The 18185-nt window shown below is 39.4% G+C and overlaps 1 protein-coding gene across 9 annotated transcripts in view; it reads right to left on the bottom strand.

Annotated features, from left to right (window-relative positions):
- The window catches only part of LOC140466665 (mucin-5AC-like), a 161935-nt gene that overhangs the window by 110011 nt on the left and 33739 nt on the right, over window positions 1–18185 (bottom strand). For all 9 annotated transcript variants that reach the window (XM_072562103.1, XM_072562100.1, XM_072562106.1 and 6 more), the window contains exons 22-30: window positions 15331–15435; window positions 14239–14427; window positions 12645–12884; window positions 12399–12555; window positions 9633–9758; window positions 8968–9109; window positions 7498–7529; window positions 5791–5847; window positions 4086–4127 (exon numbers count right to left, since the gene is read on the bottom strand). In XM_072562103.1, coding sequence (XP_072418204.1) covers window positions 4086–4127; window positions 5791–5847; window positions 7498–7529; window positions 8968–9109; window positions 9633–9758; window positions 12399–12555; window positions 12645–12884; window positions 14239–14427; window positions 15331–15435 — 1090 coding nt within the window. The remainder of the gene's footprint in view (window positions 1–4085; window positions 4128–5790; window positions 5848–7497; window positions 7530–8967; window positions 9110–9632; window positions 9759–12398; window positions 12556–12644; window positions 12885–14238; window positions 14428–15330; window positions 15436–18185) is intronic.

Below are 18185 nucleotides of genomic sequence, written 5' to 3' on the forward strand. Positions count from 1 at the left end.
TGAAAATATCATGAAAGCATGTTTGATTGAAGTTTCCAAAGGAAATTAGATAAATGCTTGAAGTAAAATGAACAGTGGAGATATGGAAAATACAGCAGGTCACTGGGAATAACTGATCAGCTCGTTCAAAAAGCTAACACAAATATGATTCTCTGGATTTTCAGGATTGAATGGGAGCTAAATGTTATCCATCCTGCCTCACAGTTCTTCAGCCCCATCCCCACCTGCAGGCCATTTTTATGATATAAAATTGGAAACCAAAAAGTCTACCCAGCTGCACACACTGTATAGCTGATATGCAAAAAGAATTTTTTTTTTATTCTTTGATGAAGTGTGGGTCTTGCTGGCCAGTGTTTATTACCCACCTCCAATTCCCTTGAACTAAATGGCTTACCGATCCACATCAGAGGGCACTTTAGAATCAATCATATTGCTGTGGATCTGAAGTCACATGCAAGCCTGCAAATTTCTTGCCCTGAAAGGAAACTAATACACTCTGATGGGTTTTGAATGACTTTGAATTGATCTAAACTAGATTGGCAGGAGGGTGTGAATGGTGCAACGGATCAGATGGTGGAGAAGGTAGTGAACAGCTAGATATAGCATGCAAAGAGTCTGTGAGGAGGGTTAGGCACTTGATAGGTCAAAGGTGCATCACAATGATGGGTTGAAGTGTGTCTATTTTAATGCAAGAAGTATCAGGAATAAGGGTGATGAACTTAGAGCATGGATCAGCACTTGGAAATATGATGTTATGGCCATTAGAGAGGGGCAGGAATGGCTGTTGGATGTTCCAGGCTTTAGATGTTTCAGGTGGAATGGAGCAGGGGTAAAAGAGGTGGAGGAGTGGCATTCTTAATCAGAGATAACATCACACCTGCAGAAAGGAATGTCATCAAGGAGGATTTGTCTACAGAGGAGTCAGTGTAGGTGGAAGTCAGAAACAGGAAAAGAGCAGTCACTTTATTGGGACTTTTCTACAGAGTCCTCCCATTAGCAAAAGACACAGAGAAGCAGATTGGACAGCAGATTTTGGAAAGGTGCAGAACAGGATATTGTCATGGGTGACATTTACATCCCTAATATCAATTGGGACCTCTTTAGTTCAAATAGTTTGAATAGGCATGTCCAGGAAGGGCTCCTGGCTCAATATGTAGATAGGCCAACTAGAAGGGAGGCCATATTAGATACGGTGCTTGGAAAGGAACTATGCCAGGTGTCAGATCTCCCAGTGGGAAACCACTTCGGTGATAGTGATCACAACTTGCTGACCTTTACTATAGCCATGGAGAGGGATTGGAGCATTCGGTATGGGAAAGTATTTTATTGTGGGAGGGGGAATTACAATGCTATTAGACAGGAACTGGGGCGCTTAAATTGGGAACAGATGTCCTCAGGGAAATGCACATCGGAAATGTGGAGGTTAATAAAGAAACAGTTGCTGCAAATGCTGGATAGGTTTGTCCCACTGAGGCAAGGAACGGATGGTCAGGTGAAGGAACCTTGTGTGATAAGGGATTTGGAACATCTAGTCAAAAGGAAGAAGGAAGTTTACTTAAGGTTGAAGAGCCAAGGATCAGACAGGGCTCTAGAGGGTTGCAAGGTAGCGAGGAAGGAACTGAAGAATGGGCATAGGAAAGCAAGAAGGGGGCATGTGAAAGCTTTAGTGGACAGTATTAAGTAAAATCCTGAAGCATTCTACATTCTTCTGTGGAACAAATGGATGGCCAAAGTGAGGGTTGGGCTGATCAGGGATAATGGAGGGAACTTGCACCTAGAATGAAAGGAGGTGGGGGAGGTCCTTAATGAATACTTTACTATGCTACTGAGAGGGACTTTGACGTTTCTGAAGACAGCATGAAACAAACTGATATCTCAAACAGGTTGATGTTAGGAAAGAGGATATGCTGAAAACTTTGAAAAACATAGGGATAGACAAATCCCCTGGGCTAAATGGGATATACTAATGGTAACTACAGGAAGTGAGGGAAGAGGTTATTGCACCTTTGGCGATAACTTTTGTGTCCTCACTGTCCACTGGAATAGTGCCAGATGATTAGAGGGTGGCAAATGTTATTCCCTTGTTGAAGAAAGGGAATGGGGATAATCCTAGGAATTACAGAGCAGTCAGTCTTAATTCTGTCGTGGGCAAATTATTGGAGAGGATTCTGAGAGACAGGACTTATGATTACTTGGAAAACCATAGTTTGATTAGAGATAGTCAGCATGGCTTTGTGAGGGACAGGTCATGTCTTACAAACCATATTGAATGCTTTGAGGATGTGACAAAACACACTGATGAAGGTAGAGCAGTGCATGTGATATATATGTATTTTAGTGAGACATTTGATAAGGTTCCCCATGGTAGGCTCATTCAGAAAGTGGGATACAGGAAATTTTAGCTATCTGGATACAGAATTGGATGACTCATGGAAGACAAAAGGTGGTAGTAAATGGAAAGTATTCAGCCTGGAGCTTAGTGACCAGTGGTGTTCCACAGAGATTGGTTCTGGGAACACTGCTCTTTGTGATTTTTGTAAGTAATTTGGATGAGGAAATAGAAGGGCAGATTAGTAAGTTTGCCAATGACATGAAGTTAGGTGGAGTTATGGGTAGTGTGGAGGGCTGTTGTAGGTTGCAACAGGTCATTGACAGGAAGCAGAACTGAGCTGATTAGTGGCAGATGGAGTTCAAGCCGGAAAAGTGTGAAGTGATTCACTTTGAAAGGTTGAACTTGAATGCAGATTATAGGGTTAAAGGCAGGATTCTTGGTAGTGTGTAGAAACAGAGGGATCTTGGAGCCCACATCCATAGAGCCCTCGAAGTTGCCATCTAATTTGATAGGGCTGTTAAGAAGGTGTATCGTGTATTTGCTTTCATTAGCAGGGAGAGCGAGTTTAAGAGTTGTGAGGTTATGCTGCAGCTCTATAAATCCCTGGTTAGACCACACTTTGAGTATTGTGTTCAGTTCTGGCACCTCATTACAGGAAGGATGGGGGGCTTTAGAGGGGGTGCAGAGGAGATTTACCAAGATGCTGCCTGGACTGGAGAGCATGTCTTATGAAGAAAGGTTGAGGGTGCTAGGGCTTTTCTCATTGGAGCGAAGAAGGATTCGAGATGACTTGATAGAGTTGTACAAGATGATAAGAGGCATAGATAGAGTGGATAGCCGTAGACTTTTTTCCCCAGGGCGGAAACAGCCATTATGACGAGATATAATTTTAAGGTGATTGGAGGAAGGTTCAGAGGAGACGACAGAATTTGATTCTTTACATAGAGTGTGGTGGGTGTGTAGAATGCTCTACCAGATACATTAGGGACATTTAAGTGACTCATGGATAGACACATGCATGATAGTACAATGAAGGATAAAAGGTCAGCACAACAACGAGGGCCAAAGGGCCTGTTCTGTGCTGTACTGTTCTATGTTTTATGATGGTAGTTTCTGTAACATTAGCTATCAAATTCCAAATTTTATTCATTGAATTTAAATTCAATTACAGTAGCTAGTGTGGTAACTGAGTCCGTATCCTTAAAATTAGTTAGCTCCCTATATTATCAGTCCAGTAATATTACTGTGATACTACTATCACCCCCAGTTGAGATCGGCAGTCATACAGGCTGAGAGATCAACATTCCAAACAACCCTAAACACCCTCTGTCTTTTTGGCTGCAGGACCAAATCATAACTTTCTCTGGAAAAGCGTCTCTCTTTTCTCTCCAAATAGGAGCCTGACCACAAATTAACAATTTTAAAAATTCAAAAGCAGGATTTTGATGTGTCCCTATCCCTAACTACAATTACAGCCTGATGTTCCTTTGAAGCTGGAACAGCTCTGATTGGTCTTCCAACAAACAACCCAACCACAATCCTTAACTGGACACTGAAACTGCCCTCGAGCTTATTAATTGACCATCTTGGGCAAATCAAAGATGAATGACTGCTTCCTTCCGTGGATAGGCCCAAACCTCAGAAATACTCCTTACCTCCATTTCCAACCCAGAGAGAAAATCCAACCTGATGAATTATAAGTCTCCTAGGTGCTCTGGTAGTCCAAGATTCCATGAAGAAAGACATCACTTACCTGTTGAAGTTGTTTCCCATATTATTCTTGTAGTTGTCTCTTCTGAAGAAAGAAAAATGCATTCTTAACCATTAAGTCCAACTTGAAATGCATACACTGAGAGGGTCTCACCTGTACACACAACTGATAAGGGTACACACATCTGCTACCAACTAGATTTCTTTATTTCTTCCAAAAGTATAACCTAGAAACACTGAAAAGTTTCAGAACATTTGTCAAACATTATAATAAATGTTCTGTATAAACTGTGAGAATTTCTGTCTCCACCACCCAATGGGCTGAATACTTACAGAATTTTCTAATAATATTTCAGATTTACAGCATCTCCAGTTTTATTGTCTCCAAACAATTTCTTTACTTTTCTATGTGCTTTTCCTCAGAATTTGTTCTTAAGAATCTGTACTGAGGTACTTTTGTACCTAAGATGGCACTGTAATGTGGCAACTTGTAAACTTTTCACTGCCCTCATTTGAGCACGTGACAATAAAGCTAATTCAATTCAATTCAATATTTTCTCAAATATAAACTTCTAACTTCCACTCTGTGGAAGAAATGCCAAAAACAAGTATTCATCTCAAGCTTCAATGCATGAGGGCTTCAAGAATGTTCTGATGTATAACAGCATGTGTCACTGTTACCCCATTATGAATACAGGTATAGGTTAACCACCTGATTATTCAAACGAGTCAATTTCTGCAATTTGGGCCATGGTCCCATCGAAACTTAAAATCGCAGAAAGGAAGATCATTGGATGAGTGCAGCCCTAACAGCACATAAGCAGCTTGATACCATCCAGGACAAAGGAGCCCACTTGATTGGCATTACATCCACAAGCATCCACTCCCTCCACTACCAATAGTCAGTAGCAACAGTGTGCAATATCTACAAGATGCACTGCAGAAATTCAACAAAGATCCTTAGACAGCACCATCCAAACCATGACCAGTTCCATCCAAAAGGACAAGGGCAGCAGATGTATGGAAACACCATTACCTTCAAGTTCTCCTCCAAGCCACTCACCATTCTGACTTGGAAATAAACCATTCCTTAACTGTCACTGGGTGAAAATCCTGGAATTCCTTCCCTCATGGCATTGTGGTCAACCCACAGCAGATGAACTGCAGCGGTTCAAGAAGCAGCTCACCACCACCTTCTCAAGGGCAATTAGTGATGGACAATAAATGCTGACCAGTAAGCGATGCTCTCACCCCACAAATGAATACATTTTTTTTTAAAAACGTCTTTGCAAATCTGATCTGGTGAAGAATCTGCAGAATTTCTGGTCCAGAACATCCAAGATAGGCTAATAGCCCGTAACTGTTATCATGGAGCATTGACAAACTGTTTTCAAATAGTCACACTATTAGTGCAACAGTGCGATCAATACAACAGAGAAAATAGCAGCTTTAATACATTCTCATTGTTAGAATGAATGTATCCATAAGGGATGGATACCAGCCTTCATCTGACTTCCATTGAGAATACTTAAAGGAACAGATTGTTTGCATAAATCTATAGAAATGAACATAAATTCCATCAATAAAATGAAAATAGTAACTTCAAAATAAGAAGTTTAATATTTGAAATGTAGCAATCATACAAAAGTTATTGATACTATGGGGTATAGTTATTGATACTACAGGGTATAGTTTCAAGGTAAATGTGTTGTCTTCAACTCAAAATAGAGAACTTAATCATTATTTACCAATTCTGTTGGTTGTAGTTAATGGAAGTGTTGGCTTCACTGTTGTTTTAGATGATGCTAAACAGCAACAGAAAGAAAAATGATTAGCTACATTTTTATAGCAAGTCGTTACAGCTTTGAAGTGAAAGCCTGATTGCAGGCCCACAATAGTAATCCACCCTGAGCCACATAAGTGGCCTGGGATAGCAAAATGGTGAGCATCTTTCCAGTTACTGGAGCAACATTCCTTAACTTCTCTATTTATTAATACTTTTTATAATTCTGATTTCTTACTTTCTTCTCAAGGGTGATAAACAATTTCAATATATTTAAAGAACCTGGTCTAACTCTTCATAAATGAACTGCAAAAATTAGTAGTGCACAATATTTAATAATTGGAGTTATCTTTGGAGAGCTTAAGCCTATCTTTGGCAATGTTCACCTGCATGTCCTTCCAACAGGAGCATTCAGATTATGATCTGGAACAACAATGCTGATCAATTTTATCTTCCCAAACACAGTGGATCTGAAGTGTCTCTTTTATTCACCTAACTGTGGGTGGTTAACTCAATGTTGACACACACAACTTTTCAGGGGCAAGAAAACAATATTTCAAATATTTAAGTTTAACAAATAAAGTAGATATTCTTCTCTCACCTTTGTTGTAGTTCATACTAATGAAAATGATCCATTTCACAGACTATTTCATTTATTACAATAACATACTGTCATTTTATGCAGTTAATTTCTGAATGGCCCAAGGGCTTCTATAATACTTGATTATACTAAAAGCATTTGCATTATAAATTAATTAACAGGTAAGAATTAATGATTCACCAAATGTTAAATACAATAAAGATACAAATAATGTGTCTTCACATGGATCCAATTTGATTGTTCAAGTATTGCATAGTTATAAAGGACTTTAGTTTGCATCTTTCCTGTACTGTATTGTTCAGCTGATACATGATACTGATGCTGGGGACTGAGTGCCGAGTAAGTCTTCATTGTTTTGAATCCAAAAATGTCATTCCAAAATAATACCTCTTTAAAACTTAAATAAATCATAGTTAACATCTTCAAGAAAGAAGGTATGCAAAAAAACTACAGAAAATTAAACTCCCTTGATTGTTTTTAAACAACAAGAAAAGCTATTACTCCACTACCTGGAGTAGTATCTGTAAATGTTGTCACAAATGATGATGCATCTGAAAATGTTGTTCTTTCTGTCATTATAATTACTATTGTAAAATATGCAACAAATGTATGTATTCCACAATTTTAAATCTTGAATGTGGGCTGTCACTGATCCACAACAGTGCAATAGAACTGGATGAGTATCATCACTTCTCCCAGCTCCACGTGAAAACAAATTGTGAAAGATTGAAATCCTTTTTTTTTGTTTGAAGCCTTGACAGACCCTTTTCTATATCACTGGTTAGATGGCCCAACAATTCAGAATGTTTAAGTGCTCTTAGGGATAGTACATTGCAGCCCTAACCCGCTTATTTTACCACAGATCCCCCTCGCCACCCTATTTAATCAATGGATGTCACATGTACCAAGTTCTCCTCCTTGAACCCTGAGCCTGGCAAGGTAAGCCTGAAACTCCTTAAAGGGTTTATTTTACTGACAGTGTTTGACTCTGCCAACTTCAGCAACATCAGAGGTCATTAGCCCATGGGCTATTCATTTTATTACACATTAAATATTTTAAGATTTACCAACCTCGGCATGTGACTTTTCCATTCTTACATTCACTAGAAAAAGATTGCAAAGTAGATTAAGTAGACTGATACAAACTGGATAAAGTTCTTATTTGTTTCACCTGATAATTACCATTAGAATTATTTATTTAGCAGATGTCTTATTATTTTACATGTTCGGGGTTGTTGTCTCAAAAATTCTTAAATCTGTTACATCAAGTGGACATTTCATAGAGTCGTAGTGATGTACAGCAAAACATCTTTGGATCAACTTGTCCATACCGACCAGATATCCTAAAATAATCTAGTCCCATTTGTCAGCACTTGGCCCATATCCCTCTAAACCCTCCCTTATCATGGATCCGTCCAGAAGCCTTTTAAATGTTGTAATTGTACCAACCTCCACCACTTCCTCAGACAACTCATTCCATACACACAGCAACCTTTGCGTGAAAGAGTTGCTCCTTCAGTCCCTTTTAAATCTTTCCCCGTTCACCTTAAACCTATGCCTTCTAGTTCTGGACTCCCCTACCCCAGGGGAAACACCTTGTCTATTTACCCTATCCATGTGCCTCATGATTTTATAAACCTCTAGAAGGTCATCCCTCAGCCTCCAACACTCCAGGGAAAATAGCCCTAGCCTATTTAGCTTCTCCCTATTGCTCAAATCCTCCAACCCTGGCAACATCCTTGCAAATCCTTTCGAGTTTCACAGCATCCTTCGGATAGGAGGGAAACCAGAATTGCACAAAGTAGTTCAAAGGTGACCTAACCAATGTCCTGTATAGCCATAGCATGACATCCCAACTCCTATACTGAGTGCTCTGACTAATAAAAGGAAAGCAGACCAAATGCCTTCCTCACTACCTATGACTCCACTTTCAAAGAACTATGAACCCACACTCCAATGTCTTTTTGTTCAGCAACACTCCCCAGGACCTTACCATTAAGTGTATAAGTCCTGCCCTGATTTGCATTTCTAAAATGCAGCATCTCACACTTATCTCACTTAAACCCCATGTGCTACTCATCAGCCCATTGGCCCATCTTATAAAGATCCCGTTGTAATGTGAGGTTACTTTCTTTGGGTCCACTACACCTCCAATTTTGGTGTCATCTGCAAACTCACTAATTATACCTCCTATTCCTTGGTGTTACAAACTTGCCATTTCACAATTAAACTTTTCTCAAATTCTTGATGCTTGCAGCTTTTCCCAGAAAAGTGCTATTTCCATTTTGCCAATGGAATGCTTGATCTCCAACCTCTACAGCCTCGTAAGGACTCAGAGCTGTATTGAATTTCTGATATCTGGTACTAGCTTAATAACCAAGAAAGTTATCTAATTGAATACTTAATCATTCCCTTGTGACATTTTTTTTTTTACAGATTTTTGTTTTAATGGAAGAAAAACAAAACATCAAGTTCATTCGATAAAACATCCTTTCATTCATTGCCAATGTAAGCTAAAAGTTGAATGCATTTAACACATACCATTCTTCACAGTCATTGCTTGTTGTTTCATCTGGTTGCAGTATTATCCCATTGTAATAACAAGTGCATTGAGTTAAATTTACACATTTCATTTTATTTTCATCCAGATAAGGAGCATTCTCTGGACATCTTGCATAGCAACCTATTGTTAATTTTAAAAAGTGATAATATGAATATTTTAAAATTTGTTAGAAGGCTTCAGAAAAACATTTCAAACTCTAGTTACATTTTTTCCAATGGTAGTAAAAACAACAACCTCTTAAATATATTAAACCTCACCAGTTAATATTTTTTAAATCAATATTTTGTCACATAGATTGTAAACACAGTTCATAAGTAGAAAATGGTGTAAACTCAAATTGGCATTTGCAAATCAACCTTTATATGCAAAGTTTAAAAAAATCACACATCAGGTTGTAGTCCAACCAGTTTATTTGGAAGCACTAGCTTTCAGAGTGCTGCTCCTTTATCAGGTGGTTGTGAAGCAGGACCATACCGACACCTGATAAAGGAGCAGTGCTCCGAAAACTGATGCTTCCAAATAAACCTGTTGGACTGTAACTTGGTGTTGGGTGACTTTTAACGTTGTCCACCCCAGTCCAACACCGGCTCCTCCAATTCATGTACAATCAATGATTAGGGAAAAAGTAATAATGAAGCAGAACCTTCAAGTATTGCAGAGAACTTCTTTCCAATGTGATGGTCTGAGCAGGTTTTTGTTGTTAAGGTACCACAAGGTTGATAATGCCAGCTGCATTCTCCAGGAGTGTTATAATAGTCACAATATACAGCTACAAGATACAATAAAGATTGTTATCTATAACCATCAGTGATTTCCTTCAACTTTATCAATCCATTACTTTGCTGTACATGATTATTTTATTTTCCATGGTGCTGTTTGTGACAAATCAGAAGCCAAACTGGCTCTGGCTTTGTGGTAAGAACAATATTGTGACCATTGGTGGTACCATTTATTGAGATATAAATTAGACAGCATCTTCCAGCATCCATTCTGACATAATTAAATATAGGAATAATGACTTGTCCTAGTGCTTCAGAAACTTAGTTCAAAGAATGTCTTGTATGAGAGGCATGACATTGAAATACATGAAGGATGTGAATTTGTGTTACTAGATGTCCACTTTCTTCTCTAAAAATGATTAAAGCTTAGCCATTTCAATGCAAGTGAATTTTTAATTACTGCCAGACAGCATCTTTAACATCAAAATTAACTTTACATGTGTGGAGTCTCACTCAGAGTTTAATTATTGTTGAAGTTTTTTAAAAATCTTAACACTTTTGTTCTAACCTTTTTCTCTCACTTTCTTAATATCTTGTTCCTCTCTTTATTTGGTTTTCTGTACATGACTTAACTTCCAATTAAGTATTTTAAATCGCACTTTCTGATTTTGACTCTGTGATTAAGTAAGGATTTATCAATGCATTTTGGTAAGAGAGACATACAGTTAGTTGTGCATAATGTCACCGATGCTCTGTAAAGGATACCAAGCTGAAATGGCTTCCCTATTACTGCAATTTGTAGTACAAACATCCACAAAAAATCTGTCCTCAGTAGTTAACCATTCATTCTTCAATGAGCACATAATTCAGACCAATGCTTTAGTCTATCCGATGTACAATGTACTCTCAGGATCATGATTTAAATATGGCTGAATAACAGAATTTTGTTTCGATTTGGCAGCAGTAGAAACATGTTCATTTTATTGTGACATGTCATTACATCATCATATTCATATTTTACGTTACCTTGATTATTATTAAATGCTTCGAGGAGAAAGTGAGGACTGCAGATGCTGGAGATCAGAGCTGAAAATGTGTTGCTGGAAAAGCGCAGCAGGTCAGGCAGCATCCAAGGAACAGGAGAATCGACGTTTCGGGCATCTTCCTGAAGAAGGGCTTATGCCTGAAACATCGATTCTCCTGTTCCTTGGATGCTGCCTGACCTGCTGCGCTTTTCCAGCAACACATTTTCAGCTATTATTAAATGCTTGTTTGGTTCGACACTAAACTTCAGTTTTTTTTTTAATTTGGAAGGTCTGCAGGAATAAGGGAAAGGAGGATGGTTCGGATTAAGGTGAATTGGGAGGATTGGGAGGTTTGGAATAAAAGATGTGTGACTCTGTAGATTTCATGAAAATAAAGGGTTCCAGTTTGTGCTGGAATGTGGAAACGGTAATGGGTGGACTTGGGATATTGGTGATGCCATTTGGGAGAGTTGGGGGTGTAGTGACAATGTCTCTAGATTGTAAACTTAGAGGTTAAGACTAGTGTTCAGGGGACATGGTCTAGAAGCCAGTCACAGCAGTGAGTAGAATGTAAATGTAATTAAGACGTCTGGAGTGGAAAAGCTAACCTCTATAATAATGACCATGAAAACTGCCAAATGTGTAAACCCACTTGATTCCTCTGTCGCCCTTAAGAAGGATATCTGCAGTCTTTACCAGGTCTTGCTCACATCTAATGCAAGATTATATTAAAGGAGCTTGACATCTTTGAGACGAGTATTGGATGGGTTCATCATTGGACAGTGTGTTTGAAGTTCCAGATAGGTACTGAGAAAGAGAGTTTAATGGTTTGACTTTTTTCCTAAGTAAAGAAACTAAAGACATTTCTTATGCTCCTGTCAGGACTTAGAGTACGGAGGTTTTTTTTTGGTCATGGGCAGGCCATGATGAAGATCAGGAGGAAAAACAATGAGCAGTTCAGGTGAGGCATTGGGATTATCAGGAGATGAGGAGATGAGGCAATATGGTAGACACTTCTGTACCAACCATTCTACTTCTGAGTTGTTAGTCTTTACTGATGTAATAAGGGCTACGTTGTTACAACCCAGTGTGCTAATATTGCAATTCTGTACCGAACAGTAAAGTTCAATTGCAAATCCAAAACCCAAGAGAACACCCAGAGCAGATCTGATATTTGATATATGTCCTTCATAAACAAGATGGAATATAAACAAAAGTAATGTCAAATAAAGTACAAAAGAAAACACATTTCTTTTGAAACTCTACATTTTATTGTAAATTTTCAGGAAGGTTTTGGACCATAATTTGTAATGAGCATAGAATCATAGAAACAGGCCATTTGGCCCAACAGGTCCACACCGACCCTCCAAAGAGTAACCACCCAGACCCATTTCCCCACCTTATAACTCTACATATGCCCCTGACTAATGCACCTAGCCTACACATCCCTGAACACCACAGGCAATCTAGCATGGCCAATTCATCTAACCTGCACATCTTTGGACTGTAGGAGGAAACTGGAGCACCCGGAGGCAACCCATGCAGACACAGGGAGAATGTGCAAACTCCATACAGACTTTTGCTTAATTACTGATACCCATTCATTTTCTTCCATTATTTTAATAATTATTATAATTACGTTTCAGGTGTCAAAATAACACTTACGGCATAAATCTGGGGTTCTCCAGTTAACACAAACACCAGCTTTATTACAAGCTTCTGCATACACTGCTACAGCAGTACAGAAACCCAGATATTTCCCTTCCAAGTCACAGGCACAAGCTTCATGGACACAAGCGTCATAGAATGGTGTAGGATCAACCTGGTAAAAGACACCACAAGATCAGAAAATGGGCTTTACAAACTGCTTTAAAATGATTTTATTGGTTTCGACAAGAAACACTAACTCACTTTTTTGTGGCATTTTTGAAAGACAGCATCCTTGATAATGCTGCATTTTCTCTGGGCCCATGCTAAGCAGTAGGGGTTTCTGTCACAAGGGAATGTTTGATTCATTGCATCCGAACAAGACAGCGATGATTTCCAGCTGCTTCCAAACTTTAAGGCATTAGTCACCACAGAGTTCCCCTTAGTTGTTAGATCGTCTGCAACATCATCATTGAAATTCCCGCATAGACCACATACTTTGTTCTGTAATAGAAAATGCGTTGATATATTATTTTTAAAAATCCATCTCCCTGAAAAGTTCAAAGGGGAGTTCTGCTCCTTTGTTGTAACTTTGTTCAGAGACTGTGAAATCCTCCAAGGAGAACAAAGGAGATTGGATTTTCTTCCATTTCTTTGGGACCTCCACCACAGTCCCATTGGAATTAGAGCAGAAAGACCTCTATGGAATTTTAGTGTCCTGTTTCCAGTCAACAAAATGTTAATTATTGATGTCACAATTTCCTGTTATGAATTCTTCTATCTTACCCTGAATCCTTGTTTTGTATTCATATGAATAACCTGTTTTATCTGTTTTGCACACACCAGCTTCTCAGCCTTTACCTTTGAGAATCCCCTCTGCTTGAACTAATCTGACTGCTCTGCTTGTTAACTTCAATACCTTTGGCTCTCTGGCCAGAAATCGAATGAAACTCTTGCATTATTTGGAGAAACAGCTGTGGTTCATTCACTATCAGCACAACAGACTATGGCTAACTCAGCACAAATAAAAGCATTACAATTTTACACTCTGCAATCTCAGCCATTGAATCTGCAGCTAGAGCTGGAATCTGGAGTCAAGAGCAGATCTGTCACTACAGCCTATATGTATCTTGAGGTGATGGTTTCAATCCATTCCGAATTTGTTCAGTCCTGGATTTTTCATTATTCACTAACATCTCAGATTATTTATTCTATTTAACTGACTTAGAAATTCAAACAAACAATCACTTGCTGTAAGAGCCAAGTGGATTCTTTCAGCTATTTTCAATGTTTTACACCAAAGGCCTATTTAAGATGAAAATAAATTATTTCAGTATATCAACTGCAAAATATGATGTTGATTACATTTATTCAACCAATACCCAAAAATATTCACACATGCACACAATAAATCTTCCTGACCTATCCATCTGGAAGTTTAACACATTTAAAATAAAACAATTTAGTCTATAAGTTTAGCAAATGCATGACACATTTATAATTTGGAATACAACTTATTAGAAATAACTCCACAAAGAGTTATCCATCACCCTTTATTTACACATGGAGAGTCCTTGTCACTGATCTAGCTCCCTCAGAGCCAATTCTCAGAGTGAACAGGATGTCTGACATGTTTGTTCTTATCTATTAGCCAGGGCTCCCTGATTGGACCAGATTAACAGCCTCAATCAGGAATCTCATATTCTGAGGTCCACTGGCTGACCTTGTTACAAACACTACAATATTAATTTCTCCAAGTTATTAAATCATTAATTATAAATTGATTAATTCATGCTCACTAATGACCACATTAGTAAGTTATATAAATAGAAACATCTGACATTCAGATTGTGCTTACCTTCCATCTTGGATCCAATGTGATTGATACTTTGGTGCGTTTGTCCCATATCACAGTGATCCCGTTGGAAAATTTAAGGATTAAATAGAGTCCAACAGTGTGAAGTGAGTAGGAACTATCAATGCACTTGGTCTCCCAAGATTTGTCAGACTGAATTATTCTACCATCTGTTAGACTGAATTCTTTGCCCTAAAATTAAAAGTTAAATTTGTTTTGAAACAGGTATATTGAAGATATAATATTAGTTAATATGCTTATTGATACAAAAGCAAAAACTGTCCCCCAGTGCTTTTGTTCTTTACAATTCAAATTATTGAATACATTCCATAAACTTTGAATATTTTCAATCAAGTCACTTCCTACCTTCATTCTTGTCTGCCTCATTGTCATCTTTCAGTCCATTTTGCTACTATGTTTTTTAAATACTTATTTAATTTTGAAATACATTTTGACATACTTGCAACATTTTTTTATCGATTTTTGGTAGGTTAAGGGCATGCAGCACGATGGCATCATGTAGGTGTAGAGAATGTGGAGCAGGTAGAGGGATCTGACATCGAAACTGTCTGACTTGGATGGGTGAGAGAGGAAGTCAAAGGTATAAGTTGGCACAAAGCAGGAGCTGGTGCCTGGAGTCTGGGAACATGTTCTGGATTCACTAGCCAGTGTGTTTTTAGGAAACTTCTCTCCTCCACACAGGTAGGGGGGTGACAAAAATCACTTCAAAAGTAACCTGTAGGAATTCTTCAACGGTACATTTGTAAAAATACTTGATTGTGACGAAGTCAAATAGGCAACTGGAATAAACTTCAGTGCTATGATTGGGGACTGTTTGAAAAATGAGCTTGTTACTATGGCTTTGTGTTACAGATTCTTCTTTGTGTCAGCTGAAGAAGATATTATGCAGCAGCGATATGGAGATAATGTGGGTCAGGTGAACACATAATGTGACTTGAGCTTCTGCAAAGTTTAAGCCAAAAAAAACTTTACACCACATGGACCGACAGATATGTCATTTCTCCACACACTATAGATTAAAAAGGTTGGGATGCTGTGACAATGGTTCAAAATCAATGTGTTAAAAATACTGACCACAAGTAAGATTTTGATATTTCTTGAGCATGTCACACCATTTTCACAACACGGAACACTTTCTGTTAATATTTGGAATGTTCCAGTTCCTTGATTGCAATAATCCTGAAAAGAAACATAAAAGTAAAGGCATAAGGAAGCTTGGCATGATAATATGCCTTCAGCCCTTCCTATCTTGCACCAGCATAAGTGAAGATTCAGCTTTTGATGTTGACAGTCACGTTTTCCACTGGCACGTCACCTTGTTCATTCTTCACATGTTGGAGATTGTCAAAACCGATTAATGCAGAATGGGAGCTGACAGACGCAATGACCTCTCACACTTCAAGTTACCCAAAGATTAAGCTAGGAGAGCTTCAAGTTGATGGTTTCTGAGGATTACAGTTATGGGTGAATAGCAGGTCCAGTGAGGCCTATAAGGTGTAGGCTCCCGCACCATACTGTTGCCAACACAGAGGACTGGATTTCTCAAGCTGTATTTAATGAAGTACCATTTACCTTTCAATTACACCCACTCAAGAAAAGGGGCTTTGAAACCTACCTTTGAGAAAGCTAGCTGTCCCACAGCCACTTTATTCTCGGAGGGATGCTCAGAATAAAAGAAAGACTTTCCAGAGGGGGAAAAGAAACAGTAAAATACCACGTAATGTATGAAGAGGAATGTAGTCATTGTACTGGAACTCCATATTGAGGTATCCAAAACAGGTCAAACCCCTGGGATAGGTCACCTGCACGTTTTACTGGATTTTTCCCAATATATAAAGGGAGTCACACCTTCGAAAGATGCCAACTGTTCAGATTGGCCAGCAGCTCGGTAGCCATGGCAGCACTATTACCAGCCAATGGATACCACTGGCTATACAGGAAGTACCCAAAGAAGAGGAGAATGTGAAAGCCATACTGGGCCAATGAGTTTGAGGGACTGAGTGGTAGGGCAAATTGAGGAGCGTGATCGTGAAGAAGGATCCCTCCATTGGCAGAAGATATTCCCAAGAGTGGTTCATCTTCCCACCCCAACTTGCCCAATACAGGCTTACCCAGTAAAACCTGTCAAGGCATCCACTCTAACAAGCACCAGGACGTAGCTTGGCTGCTGATAAGAAGGGCACTCCCAGTCAGACCATTCATGCATACTGAGGCTGTCCGTGTCACTGCACACTGCCCTCACGATGACAGCAGTGGTGAAGAGCCCATCTCACATCTCCTTCTAGAAAGTGCCTTTGCAAAGGAAATCTGTAGAGAGATGCAGTGTTTTTTTGTTGCTGTCCAGGTTGATCCTGAGCTGCTCAGTGACACAGGATTGTGCTGTACAGGAGTTCCCTAGGATGCACACCAAGACAAACATCAACTGTGACTGGATGCCGATTTACTCCGTTATTGATTCACTTTGGTCCACCTGGAATTTGTCGATCTTCTAGTGCAAGGAGTTGTCCTTGACAGAATATGGCAGACTGACAAAGTCCAAGGTCCAAGACCGTGCTGAGGAACACATTAAAACTGATGCAGCCACTGCAAAGGAGCAGTGGGGAAAGGTCACCATCAAAGGTTTATCTGCCATAATGTACTGAGGATCTGTTAACATACAGAACCCCTCGGCACGTGTGCTTGTTTTGAACATCTATAGTTCTTGTCATGTTTAGTAAATGTTGCAATTTTGCAACTGGATTGAGGCACCAAGGAGTGCTCAAGTGAGAAATGTAATACTGCATTATATTTTCTACAAAATCCAATTTGAATTGCTTTGTAATCTACCGATAGATATTTATTGAATAATGAATATTTTTGCTAACCAGAAACCAGCTGAGCAACTTCCTTCATATGGATCTCCCACAGCCATGAGCATGATTACATCAATTTGCCATATAAAGGACACCTGAACCTTTCAATGTTTCCAGGTAAAATGGGGACAAGACAGGGATGGGTAGGGAGGCAGCAGGTATGCTGGACACTGCATTTTCCTTGAATGCCCAGTAGAGGGCTGGATCTAATACATGGAAATAGGATCGGGTCAACCATCTAGAGAGGTAGCCATAGAGGTCTCAGGAAAAGGAGTGAGAATTGCCCAGTTCATTAACTACCAGGATAGATACAAACAGAATAAATTAGATGAGAGAACGTGTGTATAGCAATTCAAGGCAAAGAAGAGGGTGCAACACAATAAAAAGAGGGGAGCAGACACCCCCCACTCCACCAAGGACATACAGGTCCTGGGCGTCCTCCATCACCAAACCCTAACCACCCAAACACCTGGAGGAGGAATGCCTCATCTTCCACCTTGGGACACTGCAACCACACTAGATTAATGTGGATTTCACCAGTTTCCCATTTCCCCTCCAACTATTTCATCCCAGTCCCAACCTTCCAACTCAGCATCGCCCTCTTGACTTAATCATCATCCTTCCCATCTATCCGCTCCACCCTCCTCTCCTACCTGTCACCTTCACCCCCATCTTCATCTACCTATTGCATTCTCAGCTACATTCGCCCCTCCAGTCCCACCTCCCTTCCATTTATCTCTCAGCCCCGCAGCCCACAAGCCTCATTCCTGATGAAGGGCTTATGCCCAAAACGTCGATTCCCCTACTCCTCAGATGCTGCCTATCCTGCTGTTCCAGCACCACATTCTCGACACTGGTGGTGGGGAGGAGAAGAGAAAGTGGATGGCAGTGGTAAACAATAGCAGCAAAGGAAAATAAAAAGTACAAAATAAATGGGAAATGGAAAGAGAAACCAATAGCAATGGAAATGCAATTTACTGGATGCTGATGTTATGAAGGCAAAATAGGTGGTAATAAAGGGAAAAGGGAAAGGCAGATAATTGGATTAATGTTTTGAGAAAGAATAGAAGCAACCAA

The sequence above is a fragment of the Chiloscyllium punctatum genome, chromosome 44 (genome assembly GCF_047496795.1).
Source record: "Chiloscyllium punctatum isolate Juve2018m chromosome 44, sChiPun1.3, whole genome shotgun sequence".
NCBI classification, from domain to species: domain Eukaryota; kingdom Metazoa; phylum Chordata; class Chondrichthyes; order Orectolobiformes; family Hemiscylliidae; genus Chiloscyllium; species Chiloscyllium punctatum.